This window comes from Buceros rhinoceros, unplaced genomic scaffold (genome assembly GCF_000710305.1).
Source record: "Buceros rhinoceros silvestris isolate BGI_N320 unplaced genomic scaffold, ASM71030v1 scaffold16289, whole genome shotgun sequence".
Lineage (NCBI taxonomy): Eukaryota > Metazoa > Chordata > Aves > Bucerotiformes > Bucerotidae > Buceros > Buceros rhinoceros.
In genome coordinates this window covers 3613-27721 of record NW_010431063.1, presented here as the reverse complement: position 1 = coordinate 27721, position 24109 = coordinate 3613, and the positions used below count along the sequence as shown (strand labels likewise).

The following is a 24109-nucleotide window of genomic DNA, read 5'->3' as shown; positions in this document are numbered from 1 at the left end:
TCCTTTGTGGTTATTAAATGCCCAGAAGTCTGAGGTGTGAGAGAAATCTTAGAGGTCATCTGCCCCATTCTTCCCACCAGCTCATTCCTAACGTCTCGCTGTATTTCACTCAGCACAGTAACACAACAGCCAAGACAAGGAGCTTCCACCATTTCAGTCACTATCTTTCCAGCTAATGGTTCTCTCCAACAGCATGTTAATCCTTTTATTTGGCCCAGTATTTCTTTCTGGCGATGACAATCTCACCGTTCCATGTTTTTGTATCACACTAAGCCCTGACCGTTCTCCTCTAGTGAAATCCTTAAATATTATTGATCAGGGAACACGGGATCAACCACCTGAGGTAAACCTAAGTCAAGAGACAAGGGGGAAAGAACAAAGAATATGTTCAGTAATCCTTAGTTCCAACTTCTTCCTCTCTTGGCTTCTGAGGAGTTGTAGGTTGATATGAAGTCAGGTGAACTTGGCAGAAAAACTCTTGAGTAAAAAAAAAAAAAAAAAATAGGCTACTCCAGTTTCACCAGGGTCTACAAATAGAGCCCTTCCTGAAGAAACTGTGGCCCTGGAGAGCCCTGGCGGGAGCAGGATCAGGCTCGGGGTGTCCCTGCGCGTTCGCAGCCCAGGGAACCCGCGCTGGAGCAGGGGGAGGAGGGAGGAGCGGCCGAGAGGGGCCGGGGTGGGCTGACCGCAGCCCCCAACCCCTGTTCCTCTTGTGGCAAAGAATCTGGAAAGATTCTTCTCTGTGGCGAAGAATCTGGAGAAAGATTTTTTTTTAAACTAGGATAACTATTGCCATCCCTTTCCCTCATCCAAAGGGCTTACAAATTAATTTCAGATTTATTAGGCACATTAACTTCATTGAGAGAGCAGAGAGGGGAAAATAGGCAGATGTGCTAAAAGAAGCAAGCAACTCTTGAACTCTTCAGCTGAAGTTGCCTCCTGCATGCTGCTATCAGAGCAAGACCCTGGCAGCGCAGTGGGGAGCGGCTGGACTTGATGAGCTTAAAGGTCTCTTCCAACCAGAGGATTCTGTGATTCTGCGAATATACCAACTAGCTGGAGTCACCTGCTGACCAGATGCTGCTGCAGCTGTGTTAGTCTCTTCCTAGCACTCTTACGTTGATTTTTGGCTTCACTGTAACTGAGAGCCAGGTCTGTTCCCCTTGACGTACACCTGTCACGGCTGTTGGCTTTTGATCAGCGTGGCAAGTCACTCTCACAAGCACCAACGTGTTCTGTACTTTAAAGATTGTGCTGGGAAAGCTGAGAAAAGGTAATCAGGCTGGTCGCTGGCAACTCTTCCTAGGAAAAACTCATTCTGGGGTGGTGAGTTTGCACCAGGATCTGCTTCGTACAGGTCTGAAAATAATTCTGTTCACATATAAGCAGAGCATTTTTATCCATTAGTTTTTGTCAAGAAACACCAAGATAGCTTCCTTCTTCTGCCTCAACCTTTTCCGCCTTTTTCTGCCTCAAAGATTGACAAAGGGGGATAAAACAGAATTTTTTGTCAGGAACATGTAAGAAGGGCTCTGTAATTTATACTGTCCTTTGAAATGTGTGGCGCTGCTTTTAATCACTTGAAGTCCAACACAGGCAAGTCGAGAACAGGGACACAATGAAAGATCACCTCACCAATTACCTGTACCTGCCGGAATTAGAGCAGAGATGAAGATGACACTGCGTATTTATGTCATAATTTCAAGTTCAATACTCTCAGGATGTGCCAAAATACATCTCTGTGACTGAGTGGACATGAAAGTCTCCCCAGCTGAAAAGTTGTCCTCATTTCAAGGAAGAAAAAAAAGACATGAGTAGTGGTGCTATTCATGGAAATTATGTCCGCTAATGATGGGAAAGCTGGAAATGCAAATTGAGAAGCTGTCAAGCCACGTGCAATACAGCTCAGTAACCTCGCAGCCATCGTGTAACAAAAGGGAAACAAACATCTGCAGTTTATCACGTTACCAGCAAAGACTCTATTATTCACATTACCTAAAGAAACTATTTTTGCTAATGACGCAGTCTGCAAATCAGAATTTCCCTGTTTGAACTTTCAGACACAGCTCAAACACACCCAGGAAAAGCAGAAATTGTAATCTGGTGTAAAAAGAAAAAAGCCCCACACAAACCACAAAACTATAACTATATACTACAATTTTGCATACATCACTCAGCTCTGTTATGCACCCACTGATCAGTCATCATTATTTTCAGATCAAAAGAATTAAATAATAAAAATCAGTGTTATTTTCAATCCAATACCAGTTGCACTGTCCTCAGCTGAATCTCTGTTCTTGGAGAAATACAACTCCACATTTAAGCACGACAAGCAACAACAGGCTTGCAGCCTTTTATGGCAAAAGACTGGCTGATGGTTCTTCTACCTTCATAAAAGATTAGGTGTGACTTTGGAAAAAAGTTCTCCCGAAGGGGTCAGCCTCAACTAGTCAGTGTGCTTTTATCCCAAGAGTCTGATTTTCAGAAGGGCCGTGTACTTAACTCTGCCTCCCTGGGTGAATCTTCACATTTCCATAGGCTTTACTGAAGCTTCAACCACCTGGAGCAGCCAATGATAAGACTCCTCCGCAGGCAGGCGCGAAGAGTTCAGGCCAAAAATAAAGCCCTGGTCCTGCAGTCGAACACAGCTTTAAAAGGCTCCCTCAGCTGCCGAACTCTCTGCCCATCTTAAAACTTTCATTCAAAGATCTGAGTATCTTGCAATGCTATTTCTGCTACTTTCTTCCCTCCTCTACCGTGGTAACATTACTTGCTCATTCTTGAGACGCAATGTGGTTTTTTTTTCAAGTTTTCAAAGCACATCTCCACGTTGCAAACAAATGCATTGGAATGTAAAAGGATTTTTATTTTCCTTTATTGAGTCCAAATGGATTAGGTACCATATTCTGTATCATGGCCTTAGGATGCTGTGTGGACTCAGAACTTTAGAATAAATTTATTAAAATGTTTTGTAAATCTCTGACTTGCAGCAAGGGGACTTCTGCAATCTTATTTCAAAACATGCCACTAAAATCCCTCACGTCAGGTATTTACACTCGGGGAGTGCAATTCCGTAACACAGTAAGAACGATCGGTCTAACATCCCTGTAGCACCCGTCTCGAGCTGTGAATTCATACAGCACAAAATCTGAGGAAAAACAGCAAAGCGCAAGTATGGAGTTCCTTACCTTTTCATCCCAGGTTCTGCAGGTCCAGTAAAAGCCTCTATCAGTGCAGCTTCATACAAGTTACGATGCCACAACAGCTGGTTAAAATCACTAGTACCTAGAAATGGTGCTGGGATCAAAAAGAACCTCAACCAGCCACAGAAACCAAACCACACCAGAAGGAAAGGCAGATCCCATCATCTTCTCTGATTGGAAAAAAGAAATTACCCTCTGTGGATATAATCAATTAGGGATGGAAAAAATCTTGGAACCTCTATTGCCCACACTCTCTCCTGTGCCTTTCACCCTGTGAGGTCCAAAGTTCCCCCTTTGTGTACAGATGCTTATACCATTCTGCAACACGAGGTCCTTCCAGATTAGCGATCCTAGTTAATAAGACCTTCTGAAGTCAACTTGAAGATAACCATCATCTTATCTTCCATTAAGTAAGACTCCACTGCCACTAAAATTGCTTGCAGTCTCCTCTTCCCATTTTTGAAAAGCTTTGCACAATTCCAAGCCCTATCTCCCCGCAGTACTCAACACATTCCCAGAAACATCTAAGGGGTTCTAAGTTGTGCAGATCAGCCCATCCATTACTCACTCATGCATGCATCAGCTTTGAAGAGCAATAGTTGCCAGGGGTTAGCCTAAAGCCACGACACTCCTCAGGTGTCATAGAAATAGGAAAGAACAGAAGATCATGCAGTGTAGAAAATGGTAAGGAAAACTAGAATCAGAATCACAGAATCCTCTGGCTGGAAGAGACCTTTAAGATCATCGAGTCCAGCCGTTCCCCTGCACTGCCAGGGTCCCTACACCATGTCCCTCAGCACCACACCCACACGGCTGTGAAACCCCTCCAGGGATGGGGATCCACCACCCCCTGGGCAGCCTGTTCCAGTGCTGCACAACCCTGATATCTAACCCAGATCTCCCCCAGAGCAACTTGAGGCCATTTCCTCTTGTCCTGTCACTTGTTATATGGGAGAAGAGACCAACCCTCACCTTGCTACAACCTCCCTGTCAGGTAGCTGTAGAGAGCGATAAGGTCTCCCCTCAGCCTCCTCTTCTCCAGGCTGAACACCCCCAGCTCCCTCAGCCGCTCCTCACAGGACTAGTGCTCCAGACCCTGCACCAGCTTCGTTGCCCTTCTCTGAACCCGCTCCAGCACCTCAACGTCCTTCTTGCAGTGAGGGGCCCAAAACTGGACACAGTGCTCAAGGTGTGGCCTCACCAGTGCCCCCAGTACAGGGGGACAATCCCTGCCCTGCTCCTGCTGGCCACACCAGTGCTGACACAAGCCAGGATGGCATTGGCCTTCTTGGCCACCCGGGCACGTATAATCTCCAGAAATGGGAACTACTTGACTAACTTAAAACTACAACTATTTGTCTCCCCTGAACTGAAAAGATCGCTTAACCCTCAGAGAAGAGTTGAATCTACACTGGAAGCAATCTGTGCAGTTCAGGGGATAGCGGAAGCAGAGCTTGCTAAGCAAAAGATTTAATTCTTATCTTTTGGTCACTCCAAATCCAGACAAAAGACAACTGGAACTGCCGTGGCCTCTCGAAACAAACACCTGGTATAAACAAAGCTCTCCTTGTTTTCTTTATGCTTCTTGAAAAAATGCAAATCTTTGGACACTCACTTCGCAAAGTACGACCTCTTACATTAAAGAGGAAGTATTTCTCATAGCCTTACAGATCTGCATCTTCTCAAAAGAAGAAAACATATTAATTATGGAGGTAAGAAATCAACGAGCAGTACTCAGCATAGCTCAAAGTCCTTCCTGACTTACACCTCGCGTGTTTCCAACCACTGCATTTCCAAGCAGAGCTGGGAAAAAACCTGTAACATAAGAAAAGACCCAAATTGAAAAGTACTCTTAAAATAAAAAAACCCAGAAAATTCACAAAAATATTTAAGCTTTGCTGTAGGAAAACTTGATATAAACTTGTTGATTATAAATCAAGCCTTAAATTACAGTAGGTACACACGGCTGGAATTAAAATAAAGAAAGAAAACTAAAGTCTTCCTCCATACACAGACACACCTTCCACAGACGTAAGTACCGGGTTTATCTGGAAATAATTTACTTAAGAATTCTAGGGTGATGTAGAGCAAAATTCTTTTTTCTTCTCCCCCTGCCCCTAACCCCCTCCACCCCCCCAAGTCGGATAATACTACAATGCATTGTTGAGCTGATTCTGAACGGTTTTAGGTTAAGAACATAGCTCTTACCAAATAGATCATGATGCTCTTCCAAACGTGGTTTTCAGAGCAAGTGGACTGTGAATATTTCAATAAATTCTGAGAAAACTTTTGGAGACTGCTTGCTTCCCTTTTAGGTAACAGAAATTATTCTTGCAAATCAATACTGAATTTTAACTACTAATTACAAAAAGTTTCTTATGCAGGTTAATCAAGTTGATACATTTGGTGCAACGGTTTCTATCATATTGCAAATCATAGAACCACAGAAACATTTTGGTTGGAAGAGACCTTCAAGATGATCAAAAACGCCATGTGGGTGTGGTGCTGAGGGACATGGTGTAGGGACCCTGGCAGTGCAGGGGAACGGTTGGACTCGATGATCTTTGTGGTCTCTTCCAGCCAGAGGATTCTGTGACTCTGTGAAGTACAACCATTAATCCACCACTGCCAGGTCACTACTACACCATGTCCCTCAGCACCACATCTGCATGTCTTTTAAACACCTCCAGGGATGGGGACTCCACCACCGCCCTGGACAGCCTGATCCAATGCTTAATGACCCTCTATGGAAACAAATTTTTCCTAATATCCTGGTGTCCTGGTGTAACTTGAGACTGTTTCTTCTTGTCCTATCGCTCGCTACTTGGAAGAAGTGACCGACCCCCACCTCCCCACAACCTCCTGTCAGGTAGCTGTAGAGAGCGATAAGGTCTCCCCTCAGCCTCCTCTTCTCCAGGCTGAACACCCCCAGCTCCCTCAGCCGCTCCTCACAGGACTAGTGCTCCAGACCCTGCATCAGCTTTGTTGCCCTTCTCTGAACCCACTCCAGCAGCTCAACGTCCTTCTTGCAGTGAGGGGCCCAAAACTGGACAGAGGACTCAAGGTGTGGCCTCACCAGTGCCCAATACAGGGGGACAATCCCTGCCCTGCTCCTGCTGGTCACACCAGTGCTGGTACAAGCCAGGATGCCGTTGGCCTTCTTGGCCACCCGGGCACGCTGCTGGCTCATCTTCAGCCAAATACCACTCTGATTTTCTACAGATTAATAGATCCCAGCAGACTTAGAAGAGGCAACTCACTACATTAGAAGAACTTGGTCAAAAGCTTTTTTCCCCCCACTTTTCTATCTAGAATGCCCATAAATAACTTCAATCACACAGAAAGGTCTGCCTAGACTTCACTATGCTACTTGCTCGATTAGAGACTACGAACTGGAGGAATAATTTGTCAGTCAATGCAAACCAGCATTCTTTACTCAACTGTGAAAGGGAAGACAACCCTTAAGAAACTAGAGCATGACAAGACAACAGGACAGGTTTTTTAATTAATTAATTACTTTTATAGCTCAAATTTAAAAATATTAAATCAGAAACAATTCAAGATTCTTGAAGAAAAATCTGAAACTATATACATGCATAATTAAGAATATCTAGATTCTTGTCAATATTTACTTCAGTTTTTTGTACAAGTTCTTTCACACAATCGTATTTATAAGCACGTCTGTTTAAAACATATGAACATACAACTTTTATAGCATTTACAAATAATTTCAATATATTTTCTTTCTTAAAAACAGCACGGTATTTCATTGATTTGAGAGATTTGGTTTCATCATATGGTACTGGGCAGGTATTCATCCAGTGGGATGAAAGAGTTATCATTATCCAGTTATCTAAACAACAATCATCCTACTGGTACCCAGAATTATCATATATGGCTTTAAATACCTCCCAAATGCAAAGGATCATCTCACAAGTACAAACTACAGCCCATCTGTGGGATGTTTCTACTTAAAGTCTCAAGCCTTTGTTTGGGTTAGATCCACAACGCAGCAAACACGTTCTAAGCACGCACTCAGAAATAAGATGCCCTTCTAATTTATAGGAAAAAACAACTCTGCTTCCAGTCAGTCAAGCACACATGACTTGTGTATAAAATGGGATGTTCGGACTTTTCTAGACATTCTAGCTACCTTCATAGATGGTTTGTTTTTGTAGGGTAACATGGTTTTGAACAGACAATATTTGTAGAGATTTACAGGAACCAAGTGAGAGATCCAAGAAGGGGAAGGATACCTTTTCCTCAAGTATTAACATTTTCCAGAAAAAAAAGTCTGAGGAGGTTTTTGTACATAACATGTCTGGCTACAATCCAGCCGGCCAGATCACTCTCTAGGAACAAGGTCTCGCTTCACAAATTAACTGAAGATTGTCAGCTTGCTTTTGGCTATGAAAAAACCCCAAACTTTTGGCTTTGGCAAATCAAGCGGCCAACCTTCGCTGGACACTTCTTTAGAGTTCCTGCACCGTCTGTTCCACCATTTGTTCCTCCACAGGCTGCATAGCTTCCTGAACATACACTATGAATTCCGAAGCCTCCCCACCCTGCGTATAGACCGTCACTGTCTCAATTCCCTCCACTTCATCCGATGAGACTACCAGGTGATGCTGTTCAGACAGCTCCACCGAAGCCTGCTGCAGTGTCTCTTGAATCATCAAAGTGTGATTGGCTGACTGCTCCTCTTCTTTTACCTAAGGAGAGATTGAAGAGGTTTCAGAAATTTCACTTTTCCAATTAGTACCTGGTATTGTGATGATTAATGGAAATACAACACAGAAATTAGAAATCAGGTAGTTTTGAAAGAAAATGTCAGTTCTACAAAAAATCTGTTGTTGTGAGCACGTCTGATTTATAATAAGGGTATCGCTAGACAAAATACACAAGCATTAACATGCCGTCTCAGTGAGATGCACAGAGCTGCAACGTTCTAGGAAACATCGGTCTTTGGAGACAGCTGTAATCTCTCAGCAGTTATTCCTTCAAAAGCTCTCTTATTTTAATAAATCTGAAGTCAAACAATTCCTCTAGTAGCATTGATATAAGAATCCGTAAAGAAAACCACATGAAAAAACATGTACTGTACTCATTTCTTTCTTTTTCTTTTTTTCCTGTGGCCAACCAATTGATCACAGAAGCAAAATTTTTGTTGTAAATCATAATGGACTTTTACCGGAAAGCTGAAAAGTAAATATTACTGATACAGAATCCTAAGACCTACTGCTTGTGAGGCAGCAACTTTTACAGTATTGGAAGGATAGTGACAGAAACAACTGAAAATAACAGAATTTTTACTGAACATTTTGCTCCTCATCAAAAACAGAAAAAGCAACACACCTTGGTATCGCATTCTAAAGAGTTCAGCCAGCTGTCTGTCGCTTACTAAACTACAGCCCGTACTAGAATTCAAGAACGAATCATAATTCTTTACCAGATCCACACAGAACTCCTACACATAGCACTGCAGGTCAGCAAAAACACATCAGAAAACTAAGTCATGTGGAGGCAATGCATCCTCTCAAGTGTTCGTGATAATGTGCTTTGGAGAAGAGAGCGGAATAGCCGGGTTTTGGTATGCAAGGTACAAGAAAAGGCATTTGTTAGATGTTTTCAGTACAAGATCACTCCCTGTGCCCGTTGAAGAGAGCTGTTTTACTTGCTGATCGTAAATGCCAGCCCACCTGCAAATGCAACACGCAGTTATTCAAATCCTCCTTCTTCTCTTTACAGATAATGGGTTGTTTTTATTAAGGCCTGTTTCTCTTTCATTTAGGCTTAGCAAATTGTTTATGAAGTAATCTTCCAGAGATAAATCACGATTATCTCTCCCTGTGAGAAAACAGCTGATTGAATTTGTAGGAGGTCACATTCTTTTCATACGTTTTTCATATCATCAAGTCCATCTATAAACTGACCACTTACAGAAATAACGGGGAATGATGACAGAATTGCTGGCTCACCTACGTCAGGCTGGAAAGCCAAACTCCATGGTACTTCCAATGACCATACCAAGCATAACAAGAAGAGAACAAAGGATTTACACCACCAGTTTGCTGGATCTCCGTGTCCCCTCCTATCCCAGAGCAGGATACGGTCAGCTCTTTGCAGCATAGAACTCATAAGCAATTTTAAGAACAGGTCAACCATGGCAGATTCTACAAAGCGTGGAATCTATATTAGATCAGAAAGGGGCGCTTTTTAAAATCAGAAGCCAATTCAAAAGTTCTCCTCCAACCCTCATTTATACAATGCTGTTTTGTTAACAGTACTACTAGAACAATCAAGTTCAAACAAATATAATTAAGAACAGTATTATTGCTTAAGAGAGGAGTGAGAACAAAAGCGAAGATCTACAGCAGAAGTTCCAAGGAAGTGTTTGACTCCCCGGATACCAGCAAGGAGAAAAAGTTCTGTGTGTGTGTTTTCCTGACACACTTTCCCAAGTTCAGTTTTTTCCCCTAAGCAGCCACTCCCATTGTGTATGCTGCCTTCTACCTTTATTATTCTGTGTTTGAAATACCTGCAAACGAAGATTTCAGGGACACAAAACCCCCTTCTATCACTTTGAACTTCCACTCTATTCATCAGGCTACACAAAGCTTTTCTCGAACAATAAAAGTATGCTCAGGGGTTAAATTATTCTGCGGTCTCATGTATGTATGTCAGTGTGCCTGTAACACAATGATGAAATGTATGTGGATTTTATCTGGTGACAGATTCTACCTCTGAAGAGAACCTCACCGTTATCAATGACCTTAATGCGACAGCACACTCATACCTACTGATGCTGCCTCTGGCTTTGTGGCACAGGATTCAGGTTACAGGGATAAAACTTCAGGAATGGGCTGCAGCCCTTTCCACATTCTGTTTCTTTTACCAAGAATAGCTGGACATTTTAATTGAAAGTTACTTTAAACAGCTCCTGCTTAAGCTCAAGCTCAACATCCTACAAAAGTGGGTAATGCTGGATGCTTGACTTGACACAAGAGCAGAAAAACTAATTGATGTTGTCACAGAATATGGGTATGACTGAAGCATCCTTTACTAATGGAAGCTCAAGCCACTCTTTGGAAAACAAGGAGCTAAATCATGAGAGAAACAGCACTGCTAATTTTATTCTCTTGTTCCTCCCCATACACCACCACCCCCCCTTGTTGGTTTTTTTTTTTAAATATTAAAGAAACCTCAAGCCCTATTGAAAGCAGTAGGAATTTTGTGAAGCCATACACAGGACTCCCTTTTCAAAACTGTCCCCTCCTCTTTCCTGAGGCTACTTGCTCCTGTGTCAGCTCCCATGTGATAGGAAAGGACACACACAAGATCTACTAATGAAGATCACAATAGGCAGAAAGTCTAAATAACTAGAGAATTCAGATAGGAAGCCACAGTTTAAAACATTAATTAAAACCTCACCGCTTGTTACGAATCAGCTCACAATTACAGCCCTTGATGCTAGAGACCCTCAAAGAAATACAGGAAGAGCAGTGTCTAGAATTCGGCCCTTTAGGTACTATAAAGTAACTTCTCCTGTGCTAGTGCACTGTCCATTATCCTTTGACAACACATCTCAGGCCAGAAAAATTACACTACGTTTCCTAAGAGCTGCAAGAATGCACAAGGCAATCTGAGAAGGATCTCGTACAGTCTCACTTGAGTCACTCTAAATAAAAACCCGTAAATAATTTTAAAGATAGTTTTGCAAGTGTACATAAATAACGAAGAAAGGAAAATAAATACAGCACTGCTGACATGAAAATGAAATGAAACCAGAATCTCATTCAAGTCAATAGCAGCAATCTAATACTTATTCAGTTTTATATCCTTTTGAAATGAAAATGGCCAATAAAGAAAGTTAATTTAACCTCCCTACTCAACCTTATAGATGTGGTTGCACTACCCTTGTCATGCAGGGTAAAGAAGACTAATGCCCTTCGTTCTGGTGTTTCCAGCACCCCGTATCTATTCTGGACAGCTATCTGTAATCCTTGTAGTTTGACAAATCACCACATTATTTTGGATATTTACATTTCAAATCAGTTCAGTGTTTACATGCTTCTGCTTGGTTCCTATTAGATTGTTCCACAGGGAATAGTCTCGAAACATTAATTTACATCCCTCACATTGATGAAACAGTGGGACAGCTGCCATCGTAATGAATGAAGTCACTACACTCAATTCTTTTCGTGGGCTCCTGAAATCTTCTGAGGAGTATCATCTAAGACCTCTTTTCTGTTTGAGAGCCAGCTGAAAAGCATCTGGCTGCTTATCCTTTGCTAAAGAACGACAGCAAGAAGCTGAAGCCACACTCACCTGGCACATTAAATCAATTCAGTACCTGCAGAATATCCTTTACTAGCTAAATGTGTCTCTCACAAAAGCCAATGGGACTTTCACCCCATTTCTTCACAAGAAGCTCACTTCTAAATTATAAATGTTCTTAATCTAAATATCCGAGGACCATCCAAATACATGTAAGTGACACTAAAAGTGGGTATGTCTTAGAGAAATTTCTTCCCTTCAAAATGAGCAAGTCTTTTTTAATTTGAGATAAATTAATTCGAGCCATTAAGGAAAATACAACTTCTTCCCTGAGAAGGAGTTAAAAAACATATTTGCAGCAAGATGCTAAAGCTGCCTTGTTATTCTAGATCTCACTCTGAGAAATGACGAGTATCTTCAACTTCCTTTGAAGTCAGCAGGAGTTGCAGGTCCAGTGATTAAAAGTGTCTTGCTGGGCTTGACCCAAAATCCTCTACAGAATCTCTCTCTCGATTTCAGATTGAATGCGGCCTTTCAGTTTACCACAAAGAAGAAAAGTTAATCACAGAGATCTCACAGGATTTAAACCTTACACTAGGTCCTATTTCTATCGAAAGACACCATACTAAGAAAATATACAACATACCTACAGCAAGGATTAAAAGGGAAAGTGAGTATAAGCATTCTAGATCATAGAGAGCACCGCGGTATGTGATGTGCCAGCCTACATCAGTGCCTACGGGACTGGCTCTACTGTTTTGTTCAGTGCCTTTTGAATGATCTGAACTCCCTTTCTCTCTGCTCTAGTTCACAGATACTGTGTGACAAACACACACAGAGAAAACGCTGTAATTTGATCATATGAACTTCTACAATAAGCTACAAAACAAAGACAATCGGGTGCACAATAGTTCCAGAATACGAAGAGACTTCAATTTGAAAGACTTGCTTCGCATGAATAAAAAATGCAAGGTGGCAAACCAATCTCCATACTGGTGACGTAGCTTTTAAAAACAGTTTTAGCAATTGGCTGGTTGGATATATCCTGACAGAGAGACTGTGACTGGCAACTTCTCATCTGGCAAAACACTGTGTCACCAGATCTCCTTCTGAGAAAGTATGGTGACACTGCCGTCATTTCAAGAGCTCTAACACGACAGCAACCTTGATTTGAGATGACACAGATGACACAGAGGCTGAGAAAACAGGGCCATCCGCCCCAGTCAAAATTTCCTTTGCTGGTATGGTCACGCTGAGCATCAAACTGCTCCACGTCCTAAAGAAATCCCAAACTTAATCACCCTGTACGTAACTCCAGGCACTGGCAAATTTTCTATATGAACACCAGCACCCAGCGTCGTGCGGGTACAAATCAGAGCCAGTCTGAAACGTAAGGTCTGTTGCTGAAGTACAACGTGCAGCAGCCCTTGACATGACAGCCATGCAAATATTATTAGATACTTATTTTTGAAGGTGTGTTACGCTGTAAAATTCTGTTGTGCGATGAGCGTCAAGCTGATGTGTAATCTTTGCTGGGCCTTGCCACCACTGCCACTTTGAAGAAAGTGACTGAAACCACAGTAGAATTTTACCGGAGCTTGAAGACATCACAGAATAAAAGGATGAAAGGAAATAAAATAAAGGGTGAAATGCATGGAATTCCAGTGTTTTCTTAAGCTTGATAAAGATCTGCTTAGTGAAACAGTTGATATATTTACTCTTCTGAGCAAATTATGTAGAAGACTAGGGTGAAAATAAGTTACTACGCTTTTCAGGAATAGAGTTAACCCTACACTCCAAGCTACAGAGGTAGTAAGAACATCAGTCCTGTCTCTTATTTCTAAATGACAGAAAACCAGAAAGAATTCATCAGCCAGTTACTGCAGCACTTTGGACCAGGACCTGCACTGTATGAGGTATGCTACACAGAAAAAGTATTTCATGCCCCAAAGGCCATGTAATTTCAATAGAAACTAAAAGACAGTAACCAGATACAGACAAAGGGAGGTGGAGGAGCACAACATGAAAGAGACAGCAGTAGTTTTGTGTGAGAGGCATTAATATCCATGTCCCAACAGCTTAACCACAGATAATTACTGTCATCGTATTTTCGAAGAATTGAGAGAAGACAATGAGGTACAAACTGCTCTTCATTAAAAATCCACGTGACTAATCACAATGCGGAAGAAGGTATTAAGAAACTCGTTTGAAGAAAGTAATGAGCAATTAAATCTTCGTGGACTGAGCAAAGGTAGTAGTCAAAATCTTTACAGCTGATGAGAAACTAAGTCAGAAAAGAGTAAAAATTCTTGGAAATGAAGAGAAGGTTTGATGTGGCAAAAAACTAACATCAAGTGAACAGAATAAAAGATGGTGATGTCAAGAGGGACACAGAAATGTAATCTTTGGATTTTTCTGAAAGAATTCAGAAGGGACAAAACATGATCTGTGAATGTCAGGAAAAAGACTATCAGAGTTAACTGTAGCATAAAATAATGATGGCTTGGACAACCATTTTACCTAAGTGGTTGAAATAAGAGACCACGTTAAAGTTGTCATGCGGAACAAGTCAGCACCGGTTGGCTAATCACCTGCATGTAAGGCCCAAGAACCCCACCTGAAGAGGACACCAGCTTTCTGGCTGCAGTAAGAGGGAAGACTTACATCCCATTGGAAAAGAAGGCAGACTGCTGATGAACAGCTGGGCAGAAGGACTGACATAATCATCTTAGTGATTAACACTAATGATTAGCGATTAACACAATCATCTTGGTCATCTTCAGAGCAAGCCTGAAGTGATGGCTCTAGAGCAACAGGAAAGCTTTAGAGGATAGGTGCAACCCTTACCTGGGACAGGAGGAGGTTGTCCAGACTGGCAATGTAACGTCAAATGTCTGTGTCTTACTCAGCTCGTGAAGCTCTGGATTTTTGACTAAAGCTTCTACATGTTCATGTGCTATGAGCAAGGCAGCATACAAACATCTGCAGTGCTCATGCAGACGTATTGTTCAGAATAATCCAGAATTAAGGAAAAGAACAGGGGTGTTGACATGGTGAACGACACCATGGGCATAGGTTAGCTGGTTTTGTGGGGTGTCGATTTTGTCTGGTTAGAACAAAGACGACAGCTCTGCTCTCTGGCAGTCCTCTGTGTATGAGGCAGGCAGGAGCTGCTCTGAATGAGGAGTGGCTTGTTCAGACAGGAAAGACAATGCTGAGGAAAAGATTTAAAGCACTACACAATCACCTGCTGAAGAGTTTCTCATATCAGGCAATAATTTCTGGTCTGGTATGACACACAAGTCTTACTACAGGCCTAAACATGGCAAATTAGCAGCCCATTTGTCTATCAGTATCTAAATGAAACAAAGACCAGAAAACATAGCAAGCTCCAAATTTAACTGATTACTATAGCATACTGATTTAAACTGAACCCAAAAATCTACTGTTCTGGTTCAGTAATTTGAGGCAAAAAGAAATTCAAATTTGGACAAAAAACCGTAGTTTCTATCTTCCGTTTCAAAGAGATTTGGTGCAAGTAATACAACGCATTTACAAAACGTAAATGAATTAAAACAGAAAGGATCTTGCTAGCGTTACATATTCCTACTAACGATCACTGGAAATGGAAAAGCAACTGCAACTAAAATTAGAGCTAATGGACACAGACCAAGGGGCAACTCTTCTGATGATGAGGTCAATGCAGTGAGCGATTTGGGAAATAATCTTTCAAGGATGCGAAACCCAGAAAATGCACTTTGACTCTTGTCACACTGGAGCGTAACTTCAATACACTACACAGTGAGAGTGTCCCCTCCTGTCACGGGTTAGGGCTGGGCTGGCCACTAGACCAATGGCAGATGCTCTCTATGAACCCTCTCCCTTTCCAAAGGGGAACAGAGAGGGAGTAAGGGACAGAGACTGATGGGTTGGAAAAGAGAACTGAACCTGCTGTAATGAGAATAATAACAATAACGAAATGAAATACGCACAAATATATACTATACCAACACCGAGCCCAACACCCCTGATGGCACCACATCACCGTCACCACTGACGCTGCGGGCAGACACTGGGGAAGGCCCAGGCTGGACTCACCAGCAGATGGGAACTGGATTCGCGAATGCACGGACTGGGGTCGAGGGGAATGCACGGACTGGGATCGAGGGCAGAACGGACAGAGTCCTCCTCAGACACCGGCCATTGGAGAAGAGAGCTTGACCCTTGTGACCCCTCGGCTTTACACCGGATATGACGTCTGTGGGATGGCACCCCTGGCTGGTCAGTGTGGGGTCACCTGTCCTGTCCGCTCCTCCCCGCAGCTGCAGCCTCTCCCTTACTGACCCCACCGTGGGACACAGGGCTCAGCAGTGACCTTGGTCTGCACAGCAGCACGAACAAGTCAGAGCCTTTCTGCACCCCAACCCCTGGCTGTGACTGTGAGCATCCAGCGCTGTCACTGCTGGGAGCAGCCACTGTCTGCACAAACACGCCATGAACTTCAGACAGTGCCGTCACCGAGCAGAGACGGAGCTGGGAAGGGAAATCTCTGAATAGACTTGGTTCTGTTCTCACTCCCATCAGGAGACCTCTGAAAAAAGTTAAGAAAACGGGAGTGCTCATTTGTGAGGGAAATGTTTCTTCACAAGAAAATCAATATTAAAATCAAACAAGGGTTTAACTTGGAACAAACTTCTTCTTCAAGGATCAGTTAACATCGTCATCTGATGTACATGCTAACTGAAAGAAGTAACTGGATGTCAAGGTAGTTTGGAGCTAAACACCCACTCTCTCTCTGTTCTAGTCCTCATACATCTAGACTGTGTGAAAAACAAGGCTTCGAGCAGAGACCTGCAGGCACTGCTCATCCTCCAACCCTGCCGCTACGTTCAGCACGGGAGCCAGGGAACAGTCCATCTGTATCAGTAATGGACTAAATAGCCCCTGCTAGCAAAACGAAAAAAACAAACCTAAATGATTCCATGTCCACCCTAAGGCTTGAGGGCAAAAGCACATCTGTAACAGGACACAGAGGCAAACGCGCAGAAAACAAAATGACTTTTTTTACATCCAGTCCCTCCGCCCCGCTGCGTGCTCTGTTGCCCCAAAACGGCTTTCTCCCCAGTTTCCTGTCTGTGTTTACCATCCACTCTGAACAGTATTTCTCACCTTTTCTAAGCCTTTATTAACCTCTTTACTTGTTATTCTCCACACCTAGCGCTCTTGGCTCTCACCTCTTCCCCAGTTTGTAACTTTTTTGGTCTTTAAGCAGGGCAGAACAACTCAAATATCATGGAAGGTCTTCACTAGTTCTCTCAGAAAGCGATCCAAGCTGGATCACCAGGAGCTGAAAAGGACTCAAACTGACACGGACACACTTCTCCTGTCACACTGTGATCAAAGCTTCGGTGTGGATTTTTGCCAATCTCAGACCATACTGGTAAAACCTCCATTAACATTTTTCTCGGGCATTTGGTATGGTCTGCATTCCTCAGCAGTCATTTCAGGCTCTAGACAGAGCTTTGAAAAGCCTCATACATGTGACACTATCAGAGCCAACAACAGTTACTATTTCCTAATCATAAACCAAGTTAAACAGGGCTAATTTTGCATTTTTGGGGGTTTAAAATCGTAAGCTGAATCCTGATGCAGGCTGAGATTGGTTACTGCTATGCCGTCAGAGGATTTTCTTTCCCAAAATCATTCCTATGAACAAAAAATACAATTTCCAAAGTCAGAACTGAATTTTTTTTCTTCTCTACACTCAGTTCAGGAGGCGAGGGCTTTGAACAGATAGTCTGATCTTGATTTCACCTCCATTATAATGCGTATTCATGACTTAAGACACTTGCAATAAGACTACATGCACCCCAGAACAGTAATTTAACAGACCACCTCAAACACGGTATCCTTTCTGTCTTGTGACTTAGTAGAAAACCATTTTTAATGCGTACCAGTTAGATCTACCTAATGCACTGGTCACCGTGCAATAGGCTGAAAAGGGCTTACGGATAAAGACAGAGTGTGTTTCTACAGGGGAAACCAAGCACTGCACACCAAAGGGATTTGAGCAGACAGGTGAGGGGAAGTGCTAAAGCACAAAGGTGGCAGCATTTCTGATAGATATGTCTGGGCTCGTACATCATTTTAAGGATCAAGTGCAAATGGAACTTTTATGGGTGAAAAGTAAGGAAGAGGACAGATGCGGGAGAAAGTTACAGGGAGGAAAAGAGAGGCAAAGAAAGCAATGCTATAGTGTAACATTTATAGTGTAACATTTATAGCAAAAAAAAGTACTTTCAAAACATTCTAATAACTTCTTGGTGCACATATAGAAATAGGAAGGCAACTTGCAAGGGCTAGCTAAAATGAGATAGGAAGGTAAGGGCTGATGCAAAAGCTGAGTAACGCACGTCCTTAAAGAAAAAGCAGAAGACCACTGTCACAGTATAAAAATCAAACCAACTACAACAAACATTGTTAAGGAAAAAAATGGATCCAAGCTGCTAAGCAAGGACTGGGTGAGGCCATTAGAGAACAAGAGTGGAAATCTAGTGACAGATGATGCTGAAATATTACTGACACTCTGAATGAATTTTTTGTCACACAACCCACAAGAGAAGCTGAAGGTCACAGAAGAAAGTGTAGAATAATCCTTCCAGCAGGAAAGAGAAAAACGAACATGTCTTAAGATCACTTCAAGGTTAACAATCAGGCACTCAGCATAATTAATACCTGACAGAGTCGTAAGTACAAATGAGTGATATCTCACACAAAGCAAGTCAGTATTGAAGAAAAAAGAAAAGCTGACAGTTCTGAACAGGGGAGGATTACAGTCACTTCAATAACATCTAAAGACTTCTTTCTCTCAAATTAGCAACAGATGTCGCTGTAATTCTGAAGCAATCTTCTGGTGGGAAGAAATGGAAACTAACTAGAACTGTGTAACAGATCAAACCCAGTTTGATCAAACACTGATTCATATAGAAAATTAAAAGGGGAAAATGAAAGAAAAATTTCGAAGGAAAATACTCATCATCTACAGACCTCACCTGGTCCTTGCTCTGCTTCCATAAAGCCCCCTAAAGGCAGCCAGCAGCCAGTCAGCTCTCAGCAGGCCCACTGCCACTGATCTGCACCCACCAAGTGAGAGGTCCCTGGGGCTGCCAGAGGAAGGAAGGAGCAGGTATGCCAGCACACACAGCAAACCTGCCAAGAGAGGAACGGTGCTTCGTGCGTCAAAGCAAGGCACTAGCAAAATCCAGGACAACAGAGGGAGCTCAGGATCACTCGGCTCGAGACGTACTTACATCCTTCACTGATTTTGCTTCTGTGCAACTTCGAGTTAGGGTGAAAAAGGCATTTTATATTAACAAGACTCTAAAGGGTGTGCGTGGGGAGAAAAGAAAAGCAGCAAGGAAATCCTGTGTTCTGAGAATTCCGTATGTGATTTGATACAGGAGTGGAGCTCGCAACAGTTTGACATCAGACCAGTGAGAGTCATTGATGTATACCAGGCGAGGGGAAAAGAGGTGATCAATGCTTAGCAGCTTGTGAACAAAAAAGGTGAGAATTACGGATTAAAAGGTGAGGGATGAAATTAATTTGGAATATAAACATTTACAGAAGGCTATCAGTAAATTCCGATGGTCTAACAAGGAAGACAACAGATTTCAAGATGAATCAGACATTGATCAGATTTATTAATTGGAGAAGGAAGAATTAATGAATTATGTATTTTTACAGTTTAACATCCAAACATCAACACCTTGTTTCTCCTTGAAAGCTGCTACTTCAGCAGTCACTTTCTCTTACACATTTAGCAGAAGGGGCTCAAAAGACGCATTTTCAAGGGAAGGGCAGGTTTTGGGCGTATTGACAGACAGCACAAACACCAATGGCTAATGCTGCATTCGACCCTGGGTTACACCACTTCATTGCCCCACAAGCCTGTCAAAGGTCAGCCACAGAACAGCACTGCAAAGACTAACCCCAACGGTTCATCTCTGGGGACAGTCTTACGGCACGAGGGTTGCAGAGCACGCACGGTTCTGCACAAGCCAAGGCCCTGCCATGCCCTTCCAAGGCCCTTCTGTACCTGGATGAATGCTGCGCCAAGGACCCCTGATTCTTTCAGGTAACAACGGAACTTAGTGCTAATGCACAGTGCAGGAAGGTTATTTTTAAAAGCCTGCTGGAAAATAGCTGTATTTTCACACCAACACATACATATATACATGTATTTGTTCCCTTGTATTTTACATACGTGCAAAAATGTATTTTTATATGTATAAAAATGAATGTGTGAGTGTATTTTTATATATAAACATGTAAGGGTGAGGGCATATAAACACATACACACACAACATGTAGTAAAAAAATAAGGAAATATTCTATGTGTCTTGCATGATCACTCAAAATTTAGTCCTGCAAAATAATACTGATTTCACAACAAATGGACGAAAATTAAATATAGCTGGTTTAGAGAAGAAGAGAGCTCTTACCTGCTTTACCACTGTCACAGTGCCAGGTGCCATGGTAACTACAGAAGCAACTGCGGTGGCATCGTGGGTTTCCGAACCCAACTCGATGATTTGCTGCAGGATGTTTACAGCTGTCGGATCAAGCCTTTCGCCTTATCAGAAAGACAGTAACTGTAGGATCATTACAGTGAAACAGTTCTACCGGTACGTCAGTCCGCTCCCGCCTGCCCCCCGGCTCACAGCGCTGTTTATGAATGTCAAAGGGCTCAAGAACATGGCGCTTTAGTAAGCGATCTATGGCAGGAAAGTATTCACAGAACAAATTTGCCTGAGGAATGCCAGAATCAGCAAGCGAAGCCACACTGATCATTTTTATGCCTATCTGAAAAAGATCTAGAGAATATATTAAACAAACAAACAACAGGTAAAACTCGTAACGGCAGCTGTAAATTAGGAAGCTGCAAGACTTTACAAACCCAAATGTGCCCTTGCCAGACACCCAGCCCGAGCAGAGCTGGAACTCTATACCCATAACCTCAGCAGCTATTCGGTGTGTTACAAACCCGCGTTCACCATCCCCACGCGCCCATTGTCAGCATGAGAGATGTCAGAGAGAAGCTGTCGGAGTCGTGTTAAACTGCCTTGTACTTGCTGTAACTGCTGTTGGAACTAGGAAGAAGTAGTAAACAGAATAAAGCGCATCTCTTAATCCCCAACCCTTTTAAACCGGGGTTGATTCTGTGGTGGGAATCTATGTCAGATAATCTCATTTCAAACAGAAAGCACTGACATTTTGTTATCCATGTAAGGAACAAGTTTATGCGAGCACTGAAACATGTTTGCTTGCTTAACTTTGTTTTCTCTGTGTCTTTAGACAAGATAGAACTGGTTTTCATACATAGAGGGAATATGCTGTAAGAGTGTCTGAAGATGGACATACTAAAAAGCAAATCATTCTATTCTGAAAAGGACACCCTCATGCTTAAAGTCAAAACCGTTTTGTACAGCATATCCCATGATCATGTTTATTTTAGTTTAAATATATATATATAAATGTAAGAAAAGTTCTCACAGGTTTTTACTCATTCAGAATTCCCAGTAAAAATAATATACAGAAATTGTCAGTAACATAATTTAACTGCAACATGCTTGGAAATTAGAAGTGAGAGTTTTCAAAATGTATCTGTATTATGAACCATAAAGACAACTGTAACAAACAATTGTAAAATTCCACCTTCTCATAACAGATGCCTTTATATATGTAAAACCCAAACATACAGACACCTACTCTAGCCTCAGATGTTTTAACACTCTCGGAAATCCGGACGTTTTTTCTTTTCTTTCAGTTTTTGTTATTTCCCATTTGGCAATTGGGATCTTATCCCACTCTTGCTTTTCCTCAGTCTGATAGAGAGTAGTTTACTTAGTCTTGCGTACCGTCAGAATTAAGTTTGTTAGTCCTGTGTAAGGAACGCGGTACATGAGCAACGCCACTGTGTCCCCTCTGCCGCCTGGCTGACTTAAGGCAATAGCTAGAGACCTGCCATCGGATACACACCACCTGCTCTGCCAAGGCAGCTGAGCTCACAACAGATTTAACCACAGAGGCAGGAAATGCCACACACCTGATAACACAGGGCAAAACAGAGTGTGATAAGTATTAATGGCTTACAGCTATAGAAATTCACAAAGAATGGTCATTTCTCGTTACTTATCCTCAAAGTAAAATATAACCTCCTGGAAGTAACTCCTGGGTGACAAACTTCATTATTTTTTGTCGTTTCACAGATCATATATATTCTATGCAGAAGAATTAGATATTCATGAAAAACACAAATGTTTTGTGTTCCAACCTAAAAAAGGTAACGTACCATTCTCAGAAGTGTATCTAAGGTTCTGCAACGCGGCTACAGCAGCTTGAGTGCCTTGAACATCTTCCCCAGCCTCCGTGATATGGACATACTGAGTGGATGCTTCTTCAGAAACTTCAGCAGTTAACTTGACAACAAAACCCAGACAAGGCATGAATCATCTCACTCTCTTTTTAGCAATTTAGAGAACAATGAAAGTTCTGAGTTTAAAGGAATGAGTTTTGGACAACAAATATGGTAACAAGAGTTACGGAAATACTAGCTGAAAGAGAAATCACGGAGAATATTGTATGGGAGTCAGGATAGCACCCCATCGTTCTCCTCTCGGTTCTGCTTCAAAAGTTGTTTTAAGTGTGCTCAATTTTCTTGTCTTCATTTTTGTTGCACAGTTATTTCAGAACTAACCACAGATTTCTATTGTATCAGGGTCTGGTAAGGACCTCGTGGGCAAAATTAGTTTATGATGCATGTCCTGGCAGATCTGGTAAAACACCTCTCAAGTTTGAAAATGGCATTTTGTTTTAGAAAAATTATCCTTTCCATAACCATGTTTTTTCAAGATGTCAACACGGATTCCTGCTCTGATGGGACTTGCTTTACAGCCATTACAGCAGCAGAGACATGGGGTCACAGACACCCTTTGCATCCTGGGTGTCCTCTTATTTTTTCAGGTTGGAAGCATCTACTGGGAGAACGTACAGAGAATATTACCGAAATGCACACGGGTACAATACTTTGAAGGACCACGTTTTAAAATGCTTGCCCTGTCTTCTTTGAATAACTGTCCATATAGAACCCACTCCGCTATTTTCCAAGGACTGAACATTGAATTTGTGGATATTCGAAAACTGTTAAACAAGAAGTGCAGGACAGCTCTTCCAATCAAGCGTTAGATTTACAGTGTAGGTTAGACTGCCTGAAATTTAGCAGAACAGGTCTTAAACTGTGGACATCAGCCAACTGCAGTTGACTTCTGGCTTCTTCCTCTCAATGGATAACAGCAGCCTACTCAGGCAGCGGAGAAGATTCCTCTTGTCGACCGTAATGTTTTCAATAAAAGTGTCTAGATAGTTCTGTGGTTTCCCCATAGCTTCTGCATCTACCGTCAGCCCTGCTCTGCAAGAGGAACGGTCTTCCCTTCAGAACCATTTGCTATGCACGTGACAGCAGAGGACAGCCTGAAAGGGTAAGCCCTCTCAAGGCAGCTGCCCTTTCCCACCCAAACCAAGAAAATTCAGGTTGTTCCTTTGATTTTTTTTTTTCCTGACTCAGCTTCTTAGGTCTAATAAATTTTCTAACGTCTGATCTTAGCGATACTGTCATTTCCTGTGTACTTCAGACTGAAGCTGCAACCACAGAACAAACGATAGAAGAGTTACTCTGTGTAACAATACCATTCTTTTAGCTGATTAATTGATAAATTCAGTTTTCTAGATTCTAAACTTTTCTGGACCTAGACATAAGCATTTTTTTTTCCATTAATCGATATAAGTCTGCAGCTTTGCATATCTTGCTTAACTAACCCCAGTTAATATTCGGCCCATTACAAAATGCGGGAAGTTTTTCAATTACACCTTTTGCTAAAACTTTCACCCCTTCTGCTGCAAGCAGAGGACTAGAGCCCTAACGTGCAGAAATAAGCGCTTACAAGGTTGTTAATCCTACTGATGTTGAAGCAGTCAAGCTTAACAGCCATAGCAATGTACACATTCAAAGTGGAGATGAGATGAGATGACATGACCTCCTGATCTTACATAACGACCACATTTTTGAATACTTCTTATTCTTGTCCTTCCTTTTCTCACGAGACTTTTTAAAAATCCTAAGCCAAAGCCATGGCAACTTTGCTTTACCTCCCACTTGGTCTCCCCATCATGTTCCACTAGCTTCATTCCATGCTTGTTTTTAAGATGTCTGTTGAACTCCCATTTTGTACCATACACAAAGCTGCAAACAGGACACTTAATGCCACCTGTAAGGAAACACAGATAAATTTACTGAGTTATTTTCATACAACTTATTTTTCAAGGCAGAAGTATTTAATTTGACCCCATCTCGATCAAGCCACATAACTGTAATTTAGAAGGGTTTCCTTTAGCCATCTGTCCAACATGGAAAAAGGGGGGGAAAATAAAGTAGTTGAACTCTCACAATGCTTAAAGGGCAATATTGGATAATGGTAATGGAAGGAGTCTGGAACAACTCACCTATCTGGGAATCTATAGCAGTCTTGCTTCCCTGCCTGCAGGCTTCCTGCTGGTGGGTGTGAAGTTGC

General features: G+C 42.2%; 1 protein-coding gene across 1 annotated transcript; it reads right to left on the bottom strand.

The window, feature by feature from the left end:
- Positions 1-7675: 7675 nt before the first annotated feature.
- On the bottom strand, positions 7676-23806 carry LOC104499743 (zinc finger protein ZFAT-like; the record flags this gene model as incomplete). The annotated part of the gene is made up of 4 exons (XM_010143291.1): positions 7676-7915; positions 19985-20115; positions 21835-21961; positions 23688-23806. Coding segments are annotated over 4 exons (617 nt in total), but the record flags the coding sequence as incomplete, so codon positions are not given.
- Positions 23807-24109: the final 303 nt, after the last annotated feature.